The 25,244-nt window shown below is 35.7% G+C and overlaps 1 protein-coding gene across 3 annotated transcripts in view; it reads left to right on the forward strand.

Moving 5' to 3' along the window:
- The window catches only part of FNBP1L (formin binding protein 1 like), a 52,023-nt gene that overhangs the window by 22,449 nt on the left and 4,330 nt on the right, over positions 1-25,244 (forward strand). For 2 of the 3 annotated variants that reach the window (XM_082766255.1, XM_082766256.1), the window contains exons 2-12: positions 488-603; positions 8,525-8,578; positions 10,112-10,259; positions 10,655-10,717; positions 12,303-12,407; positions 12,944-13,072; positions 14,672-14,818; positions 15,478-15,681; positions 23,577-23,686; positions 24,324-24,456; positions 24,939-25,033. In XM_082766255.1, the coding sequence (XP_082622381.1) occupies positions 488-603; positions 8,525-8,578; positions 10,112-10,259; positions 10,655-10,717; positions 12,303-12,407; positions 12,944-13,072; positions 14,672-14,818; positions 15,478-15,681; positions 23,577-23,686; positions 24,324-24,456; positions 24,939-25,033 (1,304 nt within the window). Of the gene's footprint in view, positions 1-487; positions 604-8,524; positions 8,579-10,111; positions 10,260-10,654; positions 10,718-12,302; positions 12,408-12,943; positions 13,073-14,671; positions 14,819-15,477; positions 15,682-18,206; positions 18,366-21,596; positions 21,612-23,576; positions 23,687-24,323; positions 24,457-24,938; positions 25,034-25,244 lie in introns of all 3 variants that reach the window. The other variant, XM_082766257.1, reaches the window with a different exon arrangement.

Below are 25,244 nucleotides of genomic sequence, written 5' to 3' on the forward strand. Positions count from 1 at the left end.
TTTATTTCAGTGGGCAATCTCAAAAGTGGAATTACTTTTTCATAACAAATGAAATTACTACTACTTGTGTTTTAAAATGCCAAGTGCATCTGTTTTGTTGAACAGTCCTTTCCCTTAGTTATATGATACTAATCTCTAGTTATGTCTTCACCATCTAGGTGGAAAATATCCACTTTTTTGATGGGAGTATTTTTAGGGGGAAAAAGGTGTTTGCTTTGTGAAAGTGATCAAAGGCTGCGCACAACTTAAATGAAGATATTTAGAGCTGTTTTTACAGAAAGAGCTAGATCTGTGCCTGTATGTATGGCTCACTGTTCTGGTATATGGCTGGTGTATACACACATGTATGACTGATTTGTAACTTTAGTGACTTCTATCCAAGTAGAAAGCATTCCCTCAAAGTACAACTCTTAAATTATATATCATTTCTGGTATTGGTGTGATTTTTAACTAACTGTCACTATTTGTGTTTCCTTTTGTTTTTAAGGATCAGTTCGATAACTTAGACAAGCATACACAGTGGGGCATTGACTTCTTGGAGAAATATGCAAAATTTGTAAAAGAAAGGATAGAAATTGAGCAAAACTATGCAAAACAACTGAGGTAAGTTTTTATTATTGTTCGTTTTAAAAGGCTCTTAATGGTTACTTAAAATCACATGATGGGCAACTGTGTAATTTCATGATTAAAGACTATTTTTTCATTTACCGAGCAAATTAGATCATTAGTTCTTTTCATGACAAACAAGATTTTCTTTATCAGTCCAAAACAAAATTATCTTTGAGTGTGTGATTACTTGCTTGTTTGTTTTCCTCTCTGTCCCTGCCTCTCCTCCTATCCATCCCTTAAATCTTTGAACTTAAAAGTCTTAAGACTCAATTTTAAGATTAAAACCAAAACACTGATGTTTTTCTTCTACCTGCTTGTTTGGTGCAAAGTGCTTTGTCCAAATCTACATTTTCTCTGTGTTCAACCAGCTTCAAGCCTCTGTAATTCAAGCCTCAGTAATTAATTTCTCATGTTGAAATAGGCAAGAGCTTCACTACGTTTTGTTTAGAAATGTGATTGAAATCACTGACGAGACCTTTAGAAAGCAGCAGTTCTTCGTGTCCTTAGAGCATGCCATTGCGATAGCTAATGATACCTTTGGGTAAGACTCCATAACCCAAACACCCTTTGTCTTTTTTCTCCAGTTTATATTGTGTTGTGGCCAAGTGAAAGATCTAGGTCCAATAGGAGTTTCCCCTCTTAGGCATAGGGGATCATAAAAGAAGAGTAGTTGCAATGAAATGGCATAGGAGCCCACTTTCAGAATTAAGTGGGATTGAGTTTTACCAAAAAGCACGCACTACTTGAAGACCAAGGTTTAAAATAGGATGCTCCTGTGCAATTGGTTTTAACTGTTATCTGTAACTGTAAAGGGAAGTTTGAAACATGCAGAGCCCCAGTTCATAACCCAGTTTTGATTTCAGTTGTTTGTTAAAAAATGGGATTGTGCTTAATTTGCTTAATTTTGCATTTAAATGCTTTCCTTAAATAGTACGAAGAAAAGTCATTTTGCTTAATTACATTTAAAGGTTAATTTCTGATAGCTAGCAAGATGACATTAGTACTCCAGGATTTAACTACAAATAGGAAATCATTGCTGTGTAGCATTTTACTCTTTTGGGTAAAACTATTGATTTTTCTCAAAGCATCTTTCAAAAACAGGAGTTATGTCAAGTACCCCTTCTGTCAGATGACTGGGCTGACTGCGTATGTGCAGTAAGTATGGCAGTTTCAGGAAGCACTGGCCTTGCTGCACACTTGTACGGTGCATGCATGCACTTCTTGCTTGCTGCCAACGAGGGTCTGGACAGCATACACACACAAGGGTGAATGATTTTCTGCCAGCAGACCAGTTTGTGAATCCACTGTTAGACAGTCTTTCTTGCCTGGGTATTCCCTGGGGGAGAACTGATTGTTAGTAGTGCACTGTCTTGTGATATCACTTTGATTTCAACCATCATTTATCTTTAGGACAATTACTGGTGTTAACCATGTAAAAGGGAAGTGTCATGAGGCCCCGTGGGAGACTGAGATATGTAAAGTTTTCATTGCCAGTAAAGTTAGCCATTCTGTAGCTTACCCCTTAGAAACTGAGAGAGAAGGTAATTGGGGATAGACTGTGGTTCTGGTAAATTTTAATGCTAGCAGCATATGACCTGTAGGTTGGATATTAATACCTGTAAGAGCAGTTTTTTATCATTTTTCCCTCTTGCAACGAAACAAAACCTGGCAATTACAATGATGAGGATCTCTCACTAAAGAACTTTGTTATTTATTTTGGCTTTATTTAGCAGATGTATGAACTATACAGAAAATGGTCACCTCATGGTAGTTTGTTGGCTGTATTAGTATTTGGATGGGAGACAGAAAAAAAAACAAGTTTAATGCGGGATATAGTACTAGCGATGTATGATGGCAGGTTCGTTTGTTTTTTGGCCTACCATATGGCCTACCACCTCATCGGTGGTGGGCCTCCAACATCTTGTTGAGGTGGAACTTATTTTATAGCCTTAAATCCAAGGATGTAAACTTGAATTAATTTTTTGTAACAGTTTTCACAAATTAGAGTGCGTGTCCTGGCAGAAATTCATGTTCACTTAGTGCATACCCTTGCATTTTTGATAAAGTATTTTTTTTGTATACAGTCACAACTTAGTGATGACATGTACCCAGTTGGCAACAGCTGTTCCAAATCTTCTAGGAGATGGCAAGCAAGTGATGCACATGTAGCATATGAAGAGCTGTTTGAATGAAACTGATTGAAGTTGATGGTTGCTGAGTAATTCCAGACATTACTTGTGAGAATTCTGTCCAAATGTTTTGCCTAAGTTACAAGTTATTCTTGTTATTCTTTGATATGCAGTTGTTGATGCTCGGAAGTGTAAGAAAAACTGGCACAATTCAGGAAACCTTGAATGTCTACAGAAAAGAAAAACTGTCTGTAAAGATTGTCCTGTCTTTGCAATATACTTTGTTCTGAAAAAAGTCAACCTTAATTTATTTTTTTTTGAGCTAACAAAAAAAAATCTTAAGCTTTGTGTAGCTTAAGTCTCAACTAACCTATTATGGTGCCCCATGGAAAGTGAGGTTTATTATAGGTTGTTAATGAGTTACAGGGATGTGAACAAGGACAAACATACTGCAATATGCATTGCTGCAGATTCATAGATTTAATTTTGATTACACAACTGCTTAAATTGTCCTTATTTTATAAGTGGGGAAAAAAAAAAACACAACACAACATACTATATAGATTATGTGACAAATAACTGGGCACGTAGCTGAATTTTGTAATTGCATTCTCAGATGCTGCTTTTGATCAGCATTATTGCTTAAAAGGGGTGAGGTGAAGTTCTGCTTTGTTTACTACCATGTTACCACATGCAAAATAATTCTGAAGGTTTCTTCCTTTTTTTTTTCTTTTAACTGTCTGAAGCATTCCAACACTTGGGAAGATGAAATTCAACTTTCCTTAATGCTAGGTGGTAGTACAAGTTACACTTGTAGTTACAGATGAAGCTACCACACAGAATAAGATTTCTGAATTTGAAGAAATTTAATTTAAAGAAAAAAATTGTGATTATTCTTGAACTAGTCGTTTCTCTTTAAAACTCAACATTGTAGTCTTAAGAGATTTCTAGTTGATCTGAGCAAATGCATTTTTCATGGTTTTTATTTATTTTTATTTACTTTTTATTTTTTATTTATTTTATTTTTATTCTGCATGCCATTAAGTGTCTTTTTTTCTAAATAAGATAGTAACGTATGTGTATGTTTAGTCAAATTGAGACTTAGTAACCAAAGTTTTATATGCAGAATCTTGGAAACATTATTTAAAGACTATGTAAGCTCAAATGTGAAGTTGTGTTCAGTTCTCAGATACCTTTTTCTTTGGTTAGAGCTGAGGCTGTTAATGATCTTCTAAATACAAACATGGCAGGTTTTTTCTAGTGGTATTTCTGTAAGTCAAAACATTCTTAATGGTTACAAGGCTTTGTAAACCCAAGTTCCATCTTACAATTTTTTAAGACTCATGCATTCAGTTGAAGGCTTTTTCCGATACGATGTTATTACTAAATACAGTAGTACATTGTCATTGTTTTCACCAATTCTATATGTAGATATGCAGTCACAGAACCCTATTGAAATGATCGCTTCACATATAAATATGAAATGCCTTTAATTTCTTACTGCATTTTAAAATTAATTTCTGAAAGCAGGCTTCACTGTGCCCCCAGTCTCCTGTAATATGATGTAGGGACTGTAGAAGTTTAATATAAAGAGATGTCACAGTGCTTGAGCATTTACTTTGACATAAATTCTTCTATATTGCTGCTGCTGCTCCAATTCTTTACATTGTGTTAGATGACTGAATAAAATTCAGTTATGAGTTTTTGTATGTCTGTACAAATGTAGATATTTTATGTACATGGCTATAAATAATTTAAATGTATTAAGTAGGGTGGCATTTGAAACTTGTGGCTACATGACTAAGGTAGTTTTTCTCTTAAAAATTAGTAATAAAGTCCAGCTGATTTCTCATTGGTATTTAATCAGAGACCAATTTATACCGAGAAGAGAGTTTGATAAAATTACAGGGTCATCACAACTGAGTGTGATTAGTCCTGTATGAAATCTGCTTCCAGATGTGTGTAAGTCAGAGTGTGGCAGAAGACTAGATTGTATTTACAGAGAATATTAACCTGTCATCACTCTACACTATTCTAAAGATATATACAGCAGTTTATCCAGTAAATTTGGTTCAGTTCTGATAGTCTGCAGCTACTTCTTCAATTTTCTTTAAACCTGACAGTACCGTTACTCAGATCTGTTACTTGCATTTTTTTGGTTTTCATTCCATGAAATAAAAAGAAAATTGGAAGAAAAATGGAGATTCTGCGTTTACTTTTAATTTAATTGCCAGATGCCTACAATGCTGATTTGGCCCAGTGTATTTGTGAGTTCATTCATTTGTCTTTGGAGTAGATTGTTAAATGTGGCAGTCCAAGACTGCTATGGCCATCTTCTTGAAGGACTTAAGCTCAGTGAAAGCTAGTTCATAGTATTGTTTCAGAGACCTTCGTCATCTCTGGCGTGTCCACCAAAATTGCTAGGTTACGTTATCTGCTAAGATAATTAATATATCAGACTGGCTCATGGTCATTTTTGATCACAGCTCAACTTAGCTCAATTTATGGGCTGATGAAGGAACAAAGTTTTTGCTATTCCATTGGTAGGTTTTCATTTTGTCTCCTTCCAGTTATAGTATGAAGTAAACTCTCCCTAAAAGTACAGGAGAACTTAGCAGAGTGGCAAGAGTTACTTGGTAAAGTAAGCTCTTAATTATTTTCATATTTTTTACTTTTAAGCTCTAATTTCTCAGCCAATACATACGCATGTATGTATATTATTCTGTGTATTTTACATGTGCATATACACATACATATATATATACATACAAACACGCACATAAAACTCAATATGCACTGTTGGGGGCCAGTACAAATCTGACTGGGAGTGGAGTTAAGTTGTTCATAGTTCATCCTGCTCTAGTTAGGGATTGAGAGGGACTGCTGTTAATTTCCGTTGAAGCATTGTCAGGCCTGCTCTTCTAATAAGAATGTATTTAAATGAGTCTTCCACTCTGAGGCAGGAATGCTCTTTGGAAATGAACCAAGTGACTTGTATCCATTTGTGGTCGTGTTCACTTGTGGAGGAGTCTGAAAGTATGCAAACTAGATTTCTTCGCGGGGAAACTGAATTGTGGGAAGCGCACCTATTCTGTAAATGTTGGTGGGTGTTTAGCTCATGGAAATGGCTAGAACTGGTCTGAACTAGAACCTCCAGAAATTCATGTACTGCAAACAGTACTCAGCACCATTGCTCTGCTTTAAAGGTCTACTTAAAGATCTAAGCCACTCTAATTGCTGCTGTACACATACCATAAGGTTGCCAGGTTTTGGAAAAACTAGTCTAGAGCCATACTTGGGGTCCTGAGACCCATGTTTAGATAAAAATGTTAAGATTGTTACGTCCACTTTAAAGTGTCAGTTGGCTCCTCTTTGAAATAAAACTTGACTCTTCAGATTCACCTTCATCCTTAACTTCTAGTCAACCTGTGTTTTTTCAAAGATTTAATTTCTCTGGTATCTTTCTAACTGTTGGTGTTCACTTGTAAAAAGCTTTTATGCTTCACTGTTCACATGAACACTTGCTTTTTCTTTTAGCTATAAACTCTGCGTTTGCTTGTTAGTTCATATTTATTTATTAACTTTGATTGTTGTACTTTGTACTGTTTATTGAACCTTGAAGTACTTCTGTCCTGCCACTTTAAACTGTATGTGTGGTGGTTTTTTTTTGTTTTGTTTTGTTTTGTTTTGTTTTGTTTTTTGTTTTTTAAGTCGTTTCTTTTCTCTCTTGTAACACCCCTGAAAATCTTCCCTTGAAAAGGCTCTTGCATAGTTGCTAAGCTACAGCATTGTATGCCTGGTATGCATTTCACCTTCTGAATAATAATAAGTTGAATTTCAGGAGTTTCCCAGTAATTAATAAGCACTGAGTAGCAAAGCAGAAGTGTAAGGGAAAACAAAACATGGGAAAGTTACTTAGCTAAGAAGATTATTAAATCTTTTTTTTTTTTTTCCTTTTGAGTTTATGAATTTTGCAGTCCAAATGTCTCCTTTTAATCCCTACTGAGTTGATGAGATGGTTTGTAGCAACCAAAGTCACAGGCAGCCAGTGGGAATGGGATACAAAACATACATGCAGGATTTTGTTTCATAGACTTCTGTAGTGTTGAGGGGTACAGTTTGCTTTTACTGTCCAGTTCTTGGCTGTTTCTGAGGAAAGTATTTTGAACTAGATTAGATTAGTAGCAGATGTGGGCTACTAATTAAGAATTAGTCTAAGAAGTCAAAGGCTGGTTGTCTCAATTATTACAGGACAGACAGAAGAATTGTGTTCAGAGGGCAATTAAAAGACAGCTGTTAAAGCAGCTCTGAAAGATGGCATTTTGTACTTAATTTCTTCTTTGGGTAGGTGTCTAAACCAGTGTAATTACAAAATATTGTCCCTTTACACAAAACAACATTTTGAACGAAGTGTTATTTCATACCAGTTAAAAAAACGGAACCATTTTTTGTATAGTTCAGGTTCCTTTCTCAAGAACACACTGAGAATTTTGCCCTGACAAGCTCATGGCAAACATGATGAGGGGAGAGCAGTGGATGTCATCTACTTTGACTTTAGCAAGGCTTTCGATACTGTCTCCCATGACATCCTAACAGCAAAGCTGAGGAAGTGTGGGATAGAGGAGTAGACAGTAAGGTGGGTTGAGAACTGGCTGACTGGCCGAGCTCAGAGGGTGGTGATCGGCAGCGCAGAGTCCAGCTGGAGACCTGTGACTAGCGGTGTTTCCCAGGGGTCGGTGCTGGGTCCGGTCTTGTTCAACATCTTCATCGACAACCTTAACGAGGGAATAGTGTCTGCCCTCAGCAAGTATGCTGATGACACAAAGCTGGGAGGAGTGGCTGACATGCCAGAAGGCTGTGCTGCCATTCAGTGAGACCTGGACCGGCTGGAGAGATGGGCAGGAAGAAACCAGGTGAGGTTTAACAAGAGCAAGTGTAGAGTCCTGCACCTGGGAAGGAACAACCACATGTATCAGTACAGGCTGGGGGACGACCTGCTGGAGCGGAGCTCTGAGGAGAAGGACCTGGGGGTCCTGGTGGACGACAGGTTGACCATGAGCCATCAGCGTGCTCACAGGGATCTCCTGGAAAGAGTCCAGCGGACGGCCACAAAGATGATACGGGGCCTGGAGCATCTTCCCTATGAGGAAAGGCTGAGAGACCTGGGTCTGTTCAGCCTGGAGAAAAGGAGACTGAGAGGGGATCTCATCAATGTATATAAATAGCTGAGGTGTGGGAGACAGAGGGATTTGGCCAACCTCTTTTCAGTGGTTTGCGAGGACAGGACAAGGGGTAATGGCCACAAAACTGAGCACAGGCAGTTCCACACCAACATGAGAAAGAATTTCTTCATGGTGAAGGTGACGGGAGCGCTGGAACAGGCTGCCCAGGGAGGCTGTGGAGTCTCCTTCTCTGGAGATATTCAAGGCCCGTCTTGACGCCTACCTGGGCAGCCTGCTCTAAGGAACCTGCTTTGGCAGGGGGGTTGGACCCGATGATCTTTCGAGGTCCCTTCCAACCCCTACAGTTCTGTGATTCTGTGAAAAGGCTGTTAAATAAAGAACACTTTTTTATGTCTAGTCACTGTGGAATAGAGGTTTTAAAGTGCTTATGAATATATTGTTCTAGGTCAAAGTGACTTAGGACTTTGTTAAGTTAGGGACCCATACAAGATTACAAAGGGAAGTCATTGAAATTAAATTCCTTGTTTGTGCAGTTTACTGTATGTATGCCTTTTCAAAAGACACTCTAAAGTAGTGTACTTTTTTTTTTTTCTTCCTTAATAGAAATCTGGTTAAGAAGTACTGTCCTAAACGTTCATCCAAAGATGAAGAACCCAGGTAAAAATACGCATTTCAAGTTCTATGTATAAGAAATAAGGACTGCAATATACTCTATTTACCTGTCTCTTTATGGACTTTTATTTATTTTGTTTAAGAAAAAATAGTGAACTGGCTAAGACAACAAAAGAATTCTGCTTGGCTTTTCACACTTCTGTTGTAATTCTTAATCATGAAGCATCACTTCTGTTTCATTAGTATTTTAAAGTAGTAAACATGGCAGGCTGTACTTGCTCTGTTCCAAATTAGTCTTCAGCGAGCTGAAAGTCTGAAAGCAGAAGTTTAGTATGCTCTGTACATGCTACTGCATTTTGTTGTTATTGTTTTTTAATAGAAGAGCAACGATTACCCTTAGGCTGTGGTGCAGTAGACTTTTCTTCAGTGTATTTGTATTGCAGTACGAATATAGCTATTCAGGTTTGAGACTTGAGAATAAACAAAACTCTTATTTTTGGCAAGGAGAGCTTAGGCCTCTTAAGCTGCTGACTTGCTTTGACTCCAGAGACAAAATAAGCTTGTATGATAAATAATTATAAAGTTGTTTAGCATAAATTGCTCCTCTACAGTTAAACAAAGAGAGGTGCTTGTTTTGCTGTCCATATCCATTACCATTTTTTAATTTAGAAAAACACAATACTTTTTTCCTTTAGGGATAAATACTTATGAATGAAAGAATGTGGGCTAAGTTTCAGGTTGTGACCAGAGCACATGCTGTGCGCAGAGTGCCTGGGAATCTATGCTAGGATTTCCTCTAGCTTTTTTGACTCTATTTAAAGATCCTGGGCCACAGGGAACGGGATTTCTAGTTCTAGGATGGCGTATAAATTCCACAAAGCCAAGCCTGTGGAGATGGCAGTATTCCACAGTTAAAGAGAGAAAGACGTATATTTTAATGTGGTGCCTGTTTTTTTTTCTTTCTTTCTTCCCTTCCACACACACTTTCTACCCTTTGCCCCTCCTCTTCCCCCCTTTTCAGTGCCAGCCATAGTGGCACCTTACTTCCAGCCAGGAGGTGGGCAGGCAAACAGGCAGCTGTCTCCAGAGCTCATAGCAAACTTGTTCTGTAGATCATCCATCGGGATGCATTTGAGTGGTATGATTGGCATGTTCCAACCTCAAGACTACCAAGCACATCATCTCTGCAACAAGTTCAGCCTCCAGGCCTAGGGACGTATATATCTGTTCCCAAGCTCAGGCCTCTCAGTTGGCAGCTTAGGAGATACCACTATACTACAGGGCTTTCCAGGTAGTATTCTTTTTCTTTCTTTTCCATCCACAAAAATCCATGTTCTTATAAAATGTATTTGAAGAGACATTGCAACATATAGTACGTGCTAGGCTCAATGCAGGCTTTCCCGATTTTCATTTCTGTTGTAATTCAATCATCATTAAAATAAGGTTTCTTGTAAAATGCATCTGATTTTTTCTTCAATTTAATCAGGAGCAAAGACTGTGTTAAAGGAAATGATTATAAAACCAAGCGCTATCTCACTTTTTGCATATGTCTATTTGTGTGTATGTGCTTTCTGTCAGGTTTACTTCATGTATTGCCTTTTTTAACATCCTTAATGAGCTGAATGACTATGCAGGACAACGTGAAGTAGTTGCAGAAGAAATGGGACACAGAGTCTATGGAGAATTGATGAGATACTCTCATGATCTAAAAACTGAGAGAAAAATGGTAATTTCTATATTTTGATTTTATAATAGGATATCAAAATGGATGTCTTTGAATACTTTATTTACCCAATTTCATGAACTCAGCAATAAATATGTTTTGTAATACACATAATTAAAGTTATTCATGTATTTCTATGTACTGGTTTACTACAGTTATTAAAACCTGAGAATTGATATCTTGGGAGACAGTGCTTACTGGTAGCTTTTTTGCCAAAGTAAATTTCATATGTGGTACTGTTCTTGCATCATTAATAATAATGTCTTCCAAAGAATACTGGTAGCTACTGGAGATGTGTATCGTAGTGCATCAACTAGAGCACAAACTAGATAATGGTAATAGTAATAAAAAAGAATATATATATATATGTAAATCAAACTTATTTCTGGTGTTTTTAGCATCTTCAGGAAGGGCGAAAGGCTCAACAATATCTGGACATGTGCTGGAAACAGATGGATAATGTGAGTTGGGGGGGGGGTCTATCACATTAATAATACGCAATTTGTAAATGGAACTGATGTCAGCTCCCTTGTTTAGACTTTAACATTTAGTTATTTTATTGAATGGCCAAATCAGACTTAGTAACGCCCAAAATACATTCCAAAGTGTTTGTAGTTCACTGCTTAAAAAATTCTTTTGCAAACAGCCATTTAGTGTGTGTATGTGGAGACTTAGTATTTATTCAGCGTAAAGAAATTAGGTTTTAAAATGGGTACAGACTTCATTCGTTGCTTCTCAGTGGGCTCCTGTTCAGTAGTGACAATTTATTTCCATGAAGATGAAATCTTAAGTATTTGACTTGCACTTGAGGGCTTGTTATATGAGGTCTCTTCAAGAATACCACTGTAAGCCATGATCCTTTCAGGATTTAGAATGACATTTCCACAGAGAAATGCAGAAAGGAAATTTCTCTAGAACAGTTTATAGGCAGTGGTTTTAATGATTAGAAAATATAAAACAGGTATGTTCACGATGCATTCTGATATTCTGCTGTTTCTATGTCTTTGAAATTTATTGTCTTTGATCCAGATTATTGTGAAGCAAAACTGGAAAAGTGAATTTCTGTTTTGTTGTTGTGGACTCAGATAAGCAATGTCTTGGGTCAGTGTCATGTCAGAGAGGTTTAATTCATGGTCAGATGATCAGAATAGAAGCAGGTGTGAAGATGCTGAATAATACTTTAAAAAAAAGATACTTGAAGATATCTTTCATCCAGATAATTCCCAGAGTTCAGTTCAGTCAATCAGTTGTGTTCTGTGCATGGTATTTACTTGAGTGCAAGGTGACTGAAATTCATACAGCCTTTAAAGGGGCACATTAACCTCAGTTGCCTGACTCTGCTATGAAGCAGGAGTGCAGTGCTCACACAATCTCTATTGCCTGTTTGACTCTAGAGATACTAACATCTTGAGCTGCAGAAGTTTTTCCTCCAGCAGCTATCTGGACAACAGACAGATTTATTTAACATCAGGTATATCGAGTACTGTTGTCTATGCTACTTACAGCTACGCCAGTTGATATGAATACTGATGATAATGGATGAATATGCTAAGATCTCATAATAGAGATAAATCCTTCTGTTTACCTTCAGAATAATTTAGTTGAATTTATTGAATTAAATTGAGTGTTTAAGATGTTAACTTTAAATTTTACAAATATAATTCAGGATTTGATTTTTTTGCCTACCCTCCAACTTTCATTTAGGTTATTGAAGTCAGGCTAAACAGTGAACTTATCTGTTTTCTAATTTGCTGATGTTGTTTGTAATAGGTTATCTTGTATTTTGGTTTTCTGATATTTTATAGCGTAATTACAGTTGCTTTCCAGTTGCTACTTAAAGGAAACAGTTTGTATATAAAAGACAGTTGAATATATTTGATACTTGTTACATGCTCCTATGAGAACAGTGTGTTTACTTAAATAAAAGTACTTAGAGAGTTTAAGGTCTTCTTTTAAAGGAAGCTTTGATATTTAGAATTCAAAGTTGCTATACAAAACCAAAATGGGATAGTGGCTGTAGGAGGAGTAAGTTTGTCGTTTTTTTAGAGCAAAAAGAAATTTGAGAGAGAATGCAGAGAGGCAGAGAAGGCGCAGCAAAGCTATGAAAGACTGGACAATGACACTAACGCGACAAAGGCTGATGTTGAAAAGGTAAGAGCAGTGCCGTGTTTTTTTTAATGTGTTTTGTTGTTGTGTGTTTTGTTTTTGTTTTTACTCTCCCTTTTCTATAAGCATAATTTTTTTGTATGATTATCATCAGTATTTGCACAACATTTTTTGTATAAAATTATGTACAAAATATGTTTTCCTATTGCATGCAAAATCAAAGGTACAGTAAAATGAAAGAGTGCAGAGAGAGTATGCTTCATTATTCTCAAGATGATGCTGAGTCAGTTATTTTCTTCCTTTTCACTTCTATGTTTTTGGATATGTGTTTAAGCAGTGTGGCTAAAATGACCGTTGCTTTCTCTATATGTAACTAGATGTAAGTTGTCAGTATAAACTAAGGGTCGCATTCTTTCTATTTCAATTATAAGGGCATAAATTTCAGTGATGATTTTGATTAGTGTTTTTACATAGTTGGTGGTAAGGTAAATTATAATAATGCTATAATGCTATCATATAATAATGCTAAATATCATTGAAAAGCACAAGACAATTTTGAATTGATAACACTTTCCTACTAGGCTAAGCAACAGTTAAACCTGCGCACACACATGGCTGATGAAAACAAAAATGAATATGCTGCACAACTACAGAATTTTAATGGGGAACAACACAAACATTACTACATTGTCATTCCTCAGATTTATAAGGTAAAAAGTAAGAAAGTATGACTGGTGTTCTTTAAAGGGGGAATTAGCTTTTATATGTCTCTCTCTCTCTTTTTTTTTTTTTTAGTGTTATAGTAGATCATTTTATGAGGAAATTAACATAATCTGATACAGTCTGCATTTTATCACAAGACTTGCTGCTTTCAGTAATTATGCTTAGACTTGCAATGGAAATACTCTTGAGTTTTTTTTATTAAAGTTTTATATTTTAGAGATGTGAAATATTACTGAAAGGTACAGTAAAATAAAAATTTGCAACATGAAAGCAAATGTTTAAAACAATCATTTTAGTAGGGTTTGATAACTAGTTCTCTCTTTTTTTTTTTTTTTTTTTAATTCATTGATCTCAGTAGAGTTGTAGAAAAGCACACAGCTATTAGTGACTTTGTGGTTTAGTCCATCTCATATATCAGGTATATACTGGGTAGATTTGGAGGCGGAATTGCTCCCTCCTCTCCCAAGCGGTCATTGCTTTATCAGTATTAGTAGCAATCCATAAAACTCTCTAAAATAACAAAAAAGTAAAAAGTTAAATTAAATCAGTACTTTGAATCTGGAAAAGGACTATTTCTAGGTGCTTTGTATAACTATTAAATTTTGTTTGATGCTTTCAAAAATAGAGGCTTTCCAACATTAGTTTAAAGTAAAATAGTTGGGGGCCATCAGCTGAGGGAGCATTCAGACACCTAGTGGTCTGTATGTTCAGCCATGTGGCTGTCAAAACTGATTCTGAGATGTGGAATTAGGAAATGAAAGGAAAGTGAAAACGCTGACTTCATTTGAAGATGTATCAATTTAAGAATGCTTCATATTTTCTCAGCTGATTAAAGAATTTGTTACTATTTTAACTGGTAAGCAGCACTTCAGCAGATCTGTTATTACCAAACTGAGGGAGTTATTGCAGTCAAGTCCTGGGAGAAACAGCTTGGTTGACCTTGTATCTTGGATAAGAGTTTTTGTTTATTGCTGTATTTCCAGGGTTAAAGTCCATTATCATTGTGAGATGTATGTTTTCTGAAATCTCCAGTAAAAACATGAAGTCCTAGTCCTATTTTTTCTTGGGACTACATTTTTTTTATTACTTCCTTGAGAGTGTTGGCTATACATTATACGAGGTATTAATTGGAGAAGATAAAAGTAAAAGCAAAGTTAAAGAAGATGAGATTTCAGGTGGATATACCTATCACCAGAGAAATTATTTTGAAGTGGAAGGAGAGAGTGAGGAGATGTAGAAACTAGTAGAATTTTTTCATTATAGTTTCCATTTTTGCATGAAACAAATATTTTTAACAAGTAGGTGGTTGTAGGCATTATACATAGGCTTTAAAAAAGAATAGAGTCCAGTCCTTCACACCATTTAATAAATGAGTATTGTCTCATTGTAATCACTGTTCTGTGCATCTTAAGTCTATGTCTGAAATGACTTAATTAGCTTCTGTTTTGTAAGGGAAATAAAAAACACTGGGAAAGCACAGAAATTCTGTACTACACTGTGGTGACCACAGTAACTGCATACATCAGGATCAGGAAAAAATCCATAAATAAAAACTTCAATAAAATAATCCTTCTTTGTGCTTGCAGCAACTTCAAGAAATGGATGAAAGACGGACCATCAAACTCAGTGAATGTTACAGGGGCTTTGCTGACTCTGAGCGCAAGGTTATTCCGATAATCTCTAAATGCTTAGAAGGGATGATCCTTGCAGCAAAATCAGTTGATGAACATAGGGTAAGTAGAATTGAGCTTCTTATTAAATGCACATGAGTAAAGGAACTGATACAGATGCTGTGGAGAGTGACATCACTGTTTAGTCTAAATGGTAGCTTCAACCATTGCTGGTGTCTGTTTTCTTCATGTTTTATTTCTTTCCTTTGATCTGAAGATCTTTAACCATGTTGTGTATGATTTTGGACACATAGCATTGGGTATCACGAAACATCCCAGAATACCAGCATGGTTGGTATCTTCTCTGGTATGCATGAAATCATACAAAAGAGTGTTCAGTTAACACCCCGTTAGATCTTACTGTATCTAGTTTATGATTGTTACCTTAATTTCAGTGCTAATGTTGAAGGATTAGACGGTGGAATAGTAGCTCAGGCCTAAACCATGTTCTGTTTTAAATCTGTGAGAACCAGAGGGGACTATTTGCTGGGTTCTGAATAGCAGGGTTTACTTTGATTTGCACTGTTAGTAACACTACCGAGAAAAAAGAATATATGCTGTCTTACATTGATCTATCTACAAGCAGGCATTTTGTGTTCTCTGTTTCCCACCTGTGCCATCTTCGTGCTTAAAGAGAAAATCTGTCTCCATGTTTCCCTCTCCTTCTCTCTTGATGGCTTTGCTTGTTTTTCTTTTTAAACTCATTAATATCCCATGTTTAGGACTCCCAGATAGTGATAGACTGCTTCAAATCTGGTTTTGAACCTCCTGGAGATTTTCCATTTGAAGATTACAGTCAGAATATTTACAGAACTATCTCTGATGGAACCATCAGTACACCAAAGCAGGAAGGAATGAGAATTGATTCAAAAACTACAGTGGGCAAGGCTAAAGGAAAGCTGTGGCTGTTTGGAAAGAAGCCAAAGGTAACAATTTTGAAATTACTATTTGGAAAATTAAAATGTAAAGATTCATGGAAGCAGCAATTATTTATTTTACTATAACTTTCCCCTTGCCCTCCACTGTCCTTTTGAAGATGTACAAAGAGATCTGAAGGTTTGGGTAAGGTTGGATATTTATCACATTAAAAATGGGGAAAGCTTTGCAATTTTTCTTCTAGTCATTTGTGTCCTGGAATGTTTTTTATTAGGTATTTGATATTCTGCATGGGTTTAAATAGTGTAAATAAAAGTAGCTTCCAATTTCTGTAATTTTTAAATGGCCATAAATACTTTTTCCAATTGCGTAGAAGAGTTGTTGATTTTGAATGTCAAAATAAACAAAAAAGGTTGCGAGGGAGAGGTATGGTTTGAAAGCGGGCAGACTTCAGATCTCTTTAATATTACAACAAGCAACCTGCTTTTAACTGTCGTGTTTTATATGTGCTTTTATAGAGGAATATTATATAGATTTTTATTAAACTTGCTAGCTTTGAAAACATTTAAGTTTGCCTGAAGAAATTGAAACTTACAATACCTTACTGATAAGACATACTGTTGAAGCTCCATACACGTAAATATCCCAGAAGGAATATTACTAAGAAATAAGTAAAAAATATTCCTAAGCTTGATGGAAAAAAATTGAAAGCAGAGGAATTGCTCCTTTCAATTGATGCTTTCTGTGCTAGGTGCCTTCATGGATCGACAAAAAAGGTTTTCAATACAAGCATGAACTAGCTATATAAATGCAGGTACATGTTTAAATTTTACGCTAGGATTTTAGTTAGTATTAGAACATATCAGAAAGTCATTTTAATGATTCCCTCACATTTCAGTGAGGTTATTTTAACACTCCAAACCAGTATTTGCCACTTATTATAGAAAACTATTCTTACAGCTCATTAGTGGTAGGATTTTTTTTAACCAATTGATATTGTTCCAAGCAAGCAGATCTCTACATCTCCTTCTCACTGTTTGTTACATAACTGCAGCTGTGTTGAAATGAAAATCGATTATTTACTTCTCATGCAGCATAATTAATGTTTAATAGTAGCTTATCATTTCAGTGCATTAGTATATTTATTGCGTTTGGCTGCAGAGATGGGTGGGATTTAACCTGTTCTGAGATCATGACTAGTAGTTTGGTAATAAGCCATTTTCCCAAGAATTTTGTGCAATCCCCCTCCTCCTGCTGTGGACAGTGAAGCAGTGAAAATCTAAATTGGTTTACAGTCTGAATGTTGGCTTTTACTGCAGTTAAAAGAAATTCCTTTGCATGATGATAGATGAAGAAAGCTGACAGTATTTTTTTTTCCTACTTTTTTTTTTTTTTGGTACATAGCATTCAGAGACTCACCCCTACTGTTTCCTATATGGAATCACAGAAGTACATATACGTATATGTACTACGTGCACCTCTTCCTGAAATACCTAGAGGAAATGGAAGATTATGTCTGTTTTTTTCTCCTACTTTTCTGGGGAGGGATGGATGGATACACTTCAAAAAAGCAGCAGTTGGGAGCAAAATATCAAAATATATATAGATATATAAAATATTAAAATCTGTATTGTAACAGAAAAATACAATTGTAAATATTACTGAAAATTTAAGAAATACATTCTTTTATTAGCTAATATAAGGACACCCCCCCCCCCCCCCCCCCCCCCCCACACACACACACACACACACAAACGCTTATTTACTGTAAATGGGGTATTTGTGGTAGCATTTGGGCCTTCATTTAACTGGAATTATGTCTGGTCTTGGCTTCCAGATGTACATTTACCTATTTTTGATGTTACCAGATAGAAAAGCCTTTTGGAAAGGGTATTAATTGTGCAGCAGAGGAAACAGAAAAATTGAAATGGGCAAAAGCAGCAGGGGTATAAGAGAAAAAGTGAGAGAAGCAATTTTTTAAAAGGGGGGGAAGAAATCAGAGAAAGCTCTAGGGATTATGTTGATTAGGAATGCCATTCAGCCATTATTTAAGTCCAATTTGACTACAGAGATTGAGTATACTTATTTTTTAGTCATTCTCCATAGATACACGTAGTATTTCTATTTACATAGCTTACCTGGTAAGGTGAATCAAAATGTATTGATTCACCTTACTGTTCACCTGGTAAGGTGAATCAACACGTGAGCAGGAATGCACAAGCTTCCAGAATGACTCTAACTAAGGTTCATTTAAATCATTTGTAAGGGAAAAGAAGAATTAACTGTTCTAAGAGAGGATATAAACAACTTCAGAATATTTTTTGGATCTTGTGGAAGTTGAGTCTAAAGCTTTCTTGAATATTCCTTCATTCTCTGAACCAACCTCTAACTCTGAAGTTGTCATGAAGATTCATGACAGAAACCTTTTAAAAGCAATGCAGTTGTAGTGTAAATGTGTCTGTGGAACGTTACAAGGTGTTTCTGTGTTGGATGGAAATTTTATAAGACAGACTTTTCATTTTAAAATCACTTTGAACATTTGGCTTATTTATTGCTTTCTTTATTTCCACATTAGCCACAGTCCCCACCCCTAACCCCTACTAGTTTATACACATCCAGTACTCCTAATGGGTCCCAGTATCCCATATTCTCCATTGAACCAGTGCATTATTGCATGAGTGACATAAAAACAGGGAAGCCCAGAATTCCTTCTTTCAGAAGCCTCAAAAGAGGGGTAAGTTGGATAACAAGTTGAAATGCATGATGGGCTATGAGCAGTGTGTTTGTGATGTGGCTTTTCTAATGCTCTTCACCCTCATTATAAGGCTTACTCTGTTTAAAGTAACACTTCAGCTACAACGTCACTTTCAGAATACTTCTTTTCATATTACATAGACCTTACCAACATATTAAAATTAAAACAGAAATACCCTTTACAGCATTTCCAAATACCGGTGCCTAAAATAAAGGTTTTATAAAGAGGGTGCTCAGCATGTGTTTTGATACCTTTTTTCATTGTTGTTCACATTCACAAATGTTTTCCTGCCATCATGGAACATATTTTTGCAGTAATTTATCATTGGGTATATATATAGTCACTAGAAAAATCTGACAGATCACATCTTATTGCTGACTTTTAATTGAAATAATAGTAACTGTTGACAAGACTGAACTAAGAGAAGTTTTGTTTATCTTTTGTATATCAAAGGCTACAGCACATGGTGCTTGCAGATTTTGAAATAGTGAAATATTTTAACGCATTTTATGATTGATTGTTTTTCGTCATCCTAGGTCTGTTTAGGTAAAGTTATTGAAAAATTACTACCAAATGCTGCTTTCTGAGATTAATCAGTTCATTTACTGATCTATAATGGCATAATCTGCAAACAGATTTTGCTGGAAGACAGTAAAAGGGAATTGTTATGTGGTTTTCTAGCAACATTTATAGTTCTAGTGTAAATGTACTGGCGCTTTCCTGTTATGTTGGAGAAACACAGGCTGCCCAGTTTGTGTGTGCTATGATATAGATCCACATAATGAGGTAATTGGATGCATTTGATTATATTTAATTCATGATTTGCTCATATTTGAAAACAAAATCAACGTGCTGTCTCATATGCATTGAGAAAGGCTGGATACTGCAGATGTAATGTGGAGATCAATGCACAACAATGTTGTATTGCAGTAAGCAATTCAGAGGCTCTCTTGCTGTCATTCTGAACCAAAATTAGGTATATTTAAAATTTATTCAAATTTTACATTTATTTTCTTTAAGTCATGTTGTGGTATCTTATTTTAGGCCCCCAGATATTTTTGAATAACCATTCTACCACCACCATTTTTAGAAGATTCTTGTGCTCCTCTAAGTGTTTATGGAGGGCAGTTTCTTCTTTCTCCTTCTGAATTACTTGTGTTGTAATTTATTTTGGTCATGAAGATAATGTTCCTTCTTTAGCACTCAATGTAGAATTTGATTGTACAGTTGCTGAAATAGCAGAGATTTTGATGACACCATTTTTTTGTTTATCACTAGATCTATCAACACCTGGCTCACAAATCAATACCTTACAATATTAGTAGTTCTAGAATCTCTTACTGAAGCAAAAGATCATCTCCTAGCAACTACACAATGCCCATGGAAACTGAAACAGTATTTTAATTTTTTATTCTTAGTAATTCATTGATCATGCTGTAAAACTGTGAACTTAATACACAGTACTCTGTAAAATTAACAAGGAGTGGTAGTGTCATACAAATCTGGATTAATTCAAATATCCCACAGTATCAGATACTTTAATCTCTATAAATCTTTGAGATGAACATTTCATGTTTTATTTTGAAATACCTTGCAAATATTTTAATAGGTAACACATATATCAACTGCCTTGAAATGTATACTGTAATTCTAGTAGATTGTGTGTTACAGATCAGATTTATCTTTTTAATACATCTTGAGTCAGTGATAAGTAGATGCTAGCATGATTCTGTTTTGTCCCTGGAAAATGATGTCCAAGTAGTACTGACGGGAAGAACTGTCAAATGGTATTTTAATTTGTTTTGGCTTCTACTGAGATTTATCCATGAGTTGCCATATACCATATAATAAGCATACTAGTTATTTTGTTTTACATGCCCTGTATAAGATGTCACTCAAGGCACTAGAAATTGCAAAACCAAACTGTTATCATTCCGTACTTCATGCATTAGATTTTTCCTGTCACATGCTGTATAGAGAAAGCAGCACGCAGTAACTTAAGTTGTGACTCTATATAAAAGTAATAGGCTGTTGAAAAGTCTTAAGTGCAGCTCCTCCTTTCGTTTATTAGTACTGTTATTCTTTACTGTTTTTCTTTGAAGTCTTAACATTTCCAGGTAGTGTTAGTGCTTGTGAGAGGTCTTTGCTCAGTGCTACTTGATACATCAAATGGATATGTGGTATACATAAAAGTAGTTTGTTCTTATAGCCATTTTATGTCTGTCCTGGTTTCAGTTAGGAGAGAAGAGGGAGGAGAGGAGAGGAGAGGGAGGGTGAGCAAACGGCTGTGTGCCAGGTTAAACCACAACAGTGTCTTTGGACTTTATTGAGGTTTCTACCATGGTAACATTTGCAAAGGAGTGTCATTTTCTTTATGGCTAGAAATTCAAATTTGAAGTGTGTGCTTTAATCAACTGTCACAACAATTGTTGAAGGTCATAAATGATGTCACAGGTAACTGTATTCTAAGTTGCTTGGCCTTCCTCTGGAAAGGCTTGTACTAGGTCATTGATCTTCCAAATGCTGTGGCATGTTAAGCCAAAGCTTTGACACCTGTCTGTTTTATTTGCTTCCTCTAAGGATGAACTTGTAACTCTCTAAATGGCTTTATTTTCATCTAAGTAAAACATTTTTAGGATAGCAGCAATGACTCAAATGCGCTGTTTTCAGAAAGTAAAATTATTCACTTAAAAGGTCTTTGTTTATTGTAGTTCTGCTTTGATAATAACGTAAAACACTTGGTAAAAATCACCTTTGTAAAATTGATGGTAGTGGATTGTTAGCTATAATTAACAAAATATTTGCATATGGCTGATCAGTCCTTCATCATCATTGAATTCTGCTATTTTGTGTGTTGTTGGCTGTGTGTTCGTTTCTTCTCCCACAACAGAAGTTCTTTAAGCATATTATTTGAAGCACTAAAATTCAAAATTTGTTCAATGAATTTGTGTATTACAATTCTGTAAGTTAAACTACCCATTATCACCTAGTGACATTTTTAAAATCAGTAATGCTTAAAGCAGAAGTGCATTTCTGATTATTGTAATTTGCTGTTCTTGTGCTCATAGTAAAATGTATTTTTTATAATTTTAAAATTTTAGTCTTTAAAAATATTTTGAAGATATGGTTTTAGGCATTAATCATTTTTGTAACTGGTCTTTGCATGTGAATAATTTCCCGTTTCTTTCTGTTTTCAAATGAACTGTGCAGTGGTCGGTGAAGATGGTAAGCCCGTGTGCTGATCTGTCTGCTGTACTTCTGCTAAGATAGCATGAAAGTAATCTTTTGAAAGTGTTTCCATATCATAACTGCTAAGTCAGGTGCTGAAATGCATCTCCAGACTTTCCACTCTCATACACAGTCATGTTCTTATTCATCCATGCTTAATGTGAGATAATTAGATATGATCCAGCTGCAACTAATTCTGTGATTTTGGAATTTTAAGGTTGACCAGTATTCATCAGCTGGTGATAATGGAAATAAAATAAAATAGCAGCATAAAATAGTTATACAAAAAGAGTACAAAACTTGTTTAAAAGAGAAATATTGAATACTGCAATATTCACTCACTTGAATTTAACCAAACATTTGCAGGGGAGATGATCTTTTATGTTCAGGAGTATTAGAAAGCTTTTGTATTTGAAATAAATGAGGCTTTTATAAATTAAAAGCACATCTTAATATTATTATTTTGCAGAGTAGATCAGCAAAATTCACATAAGTAAGTGTTCTTCTGATTATTACTGTAGGAAAGGTAGTTTTAACTAACATTTAAGGAGCAATCACACAGAGGATGTGATTATCTTTTTCTTTCCTGGTAGCACATAAAAGCACCTGAAAAGACTTTTCCCCAGAAAGAAGAGCTCTTGCTTTATTTTGGAAACAACATATCTTGATTATTCATCTTTTATGGTGTCTTGTATTCCCTCCTTAAAAAGTAATTAGATGATGATTTTACAAGTGAAAAAGAACCAGGAAGTTGAGGGGCAAGAAGATCTTAAGAGGGGGACATATCTAGAACATTGGAATTAGCATCTGAGCGTAAGGCTGCTTGTATTAAGATCTTGACAGTTACGTTTCTGTCAAATTTCCTCTTGTGAAGAGAAATGTCAAGTTCAGTTTACCTCTGAGGAGGGTTTCTGTAATGGCAAGCAGGTTTCTTGGGCTAAAAATAACTTTCTTATGCAACTAGCACAAAAGTAATGTAACTTTCTCTTATTAATAAGTGTACTGTATTTCCTTCTTAAAAAGTAGTGTAGGTGTCTGTCACCCAAAGGGAAGAGTTGGCACAACATATTCACAGGATATGTAAAAATTTCTTCCCATTCTTAATACACACAAGTCCTTCCATTCTTCATACACACAAGTAACCCTGGCACAAGCTTAGACTATAACAATAATTGGTTTTAAGAATAAAAAAAAAAGGGGGGGGGGTGAGGGGATTGTGTATGAAAAGTAACTTTTTTTTTCCTCACTGAAGCATTCTTTTTTATAATTAAAAAGGTGATGTAGAATATTTAACCAAGTTTCGAGTCAGTAAGAAATTTAAGTCATAATTTTCATGATACAAATTCTGTGCTCTGTCAACTGGTTTTATGCTAGGTAAAAATGTATCACAACTTTGTAAGTCTAATTGAGATTCTTGTAATATGTTCTCTAGCAAGACTGATGAACTTCTGAAAGGGAATTACAATGCTGTTTTGTAATGAAGGTCCAAATTATGGTATTCTTCTTTTGACAGCATCTAAATAGCCATAGAAAACATAATCCTAGGAAAGAATCAATTATGTACACACTATTATTATATACACAACTGAGACTTTTGTTCTGACTGAAATTACTGTTAGTAATTAATTCTGATTTTGCTAAATCTTATTTAAGGGTAGTAGATATAACAGGGAGGTTCATGGCTCAGCTTTTCAGACTAATTATTATTAAGCCTAGAAATTACTAATTATAACCCTGAGACACCTATTGCAGAAGGCAAAACGAACCTTAAATGAGTGACTACAAGCTGGCACCAAAAGCTTGCAATCATTCTGTTGTGGTCTTTTAAAGAGCTGTGCATCAAGTAGAGAGTTTTTAAGAAGGTCCATCCTGCTTCCAGTGACCACTGTTCATGTGTGGGTATGTCAGTTCAGCTGTCTCAATGTGTGTGTGCTGTTTCTTTAATAGCATTCATATTTGCAGGGCCCTGCACTAGAAGACTTCAGTCACCTCCCTCCAGAACAAAGGCGCAAGAAACTGCAGCAGAGAATTGATGAACTCAACAGAGAACTACAGAAGGAAACTGACCAAAAGTGAGTGCATTTTTTTTTTTTTTTTTAGAAGTTCATCATGGGTCTCTCTATGTCTGTTTCAATTGAAGTCCTCTGCTTAAGCCAACAGCTCTCAGACGTTAGGAGAGAATATGCTATTACAAGCTATTACAAAGCATTTTTAGTGGATGCTTTGTTTTATGTAGATTGTTATCATCACCTCCTCCTGCTGCTTCACTATAATACATATTTCAATCCTAATGTTGCATAGGAAACATTGGATCTAAAAGCATGCCGTTAAAGAAAAAAATCACTGCATAGGTCTGTTGAGCAAGAGAGCTGCAGCTTAGTGCATTATGAAAAGAACATAATTAATATTTAGGAAATTGTGTATAACAGTACAGACAACAGTGTTGACACTACATAGAGAAGAGTTGACAGTTGGATTCCTTCCATGCTAAACATGACATGAAAAAGTAAAGCAAAATATTAAGATGACAGAATGGGAAAAAGAGTTAGGTGTGTTAAAGGGAGCTGTAGTTCCTCATGTCTGTGCTTAGGATCTAGGAACTCTAATCATGGGTCAGGCTCTCATATACCTAAATATTATTTTAGCTTTAATGAACCAGTACAGATGTTTGTAATTGTATAATTATTGTGGGGTTTTGTATACTGTTAGAGATGCCCTCATCAAGATGAAAGATGTTTATGAAAAAAATCCCCAGATGGGTGATCCAAGCAGTCTGCAACCAAAATTAGCTGAGACAATGAGCAACATGGACCGTCTTCGGATGGAAATACACAAGAATGAGGTGAGAATCTAAAACAATTATTCAGAAAATATAAATGAATGGTAATGGTGTAGTTTGCTTTATGGGTTATAAATGTTGCAGTCATGAAACTACTTGGTTTAACAACAAGCTCCCAATACAGTTGTCCCTAGGGTATGCTATTTTCAGGTATGTTAGTCTAGCTAGAATAAGGGTATACTTTATTAAAGATGCAAACTGTTGAGAAGAATTTATTAATTACTTATTCTGCAATTCATAGGAGATTAAAGTTTTTTTTTCCTTACTACCTAACTCAAGTATGGAGCATAGGCTAAGCAGAGAGGATTAGATTAATACTTCATATGGAAATAATTACAAGATTTCATGTGTGAATGCAGTTTCTTTGTGGCTGTGTACTGACAACTAAACAGTGTGCAGTTAAGTGCATTTTTGAAATGGTTCTTGCTGGTTTAGAATCAACTTTTGTCTTGAAACCAGTATTTGTCTTTTTTTTTCCCCCCCAGGCCTGGCTCTCTGAAGTTGAAGGTAAAGTAGCAGCCAGAAGCGACAGGCGGCACAGCAGTGATATCAACCACCTTGTAACACAGGGCAGAGAGAGGTCATTATTCTATCTCTACTGCTTTCTTATCTTATGCTAGAATCAATACATTTGTCTTATAGTTAAGAGAAGGTGATGGTTATTCCTTATCCTCTGAAAGTTTATTTTTCTAGAGGAAAATCTTACTGGTTCTGAGCACTAGAGCTCACTTCACATCATTACGGTAGCACAGAAAAATTGAGTCTAATGAAAACAACCACTCATTATTTAA

Source organism: Aythya marila (genome assembly GCF_965140915.1).
Source record: "Aythya marila genome assembly, chromosome: 8".
Taxonomy (NCBI): domain Eukaryota; kingdom Metazoa; phylum Chordata; class Aves; order Anseriformes; family Anatidae; genus Aythya; species Aythya marila.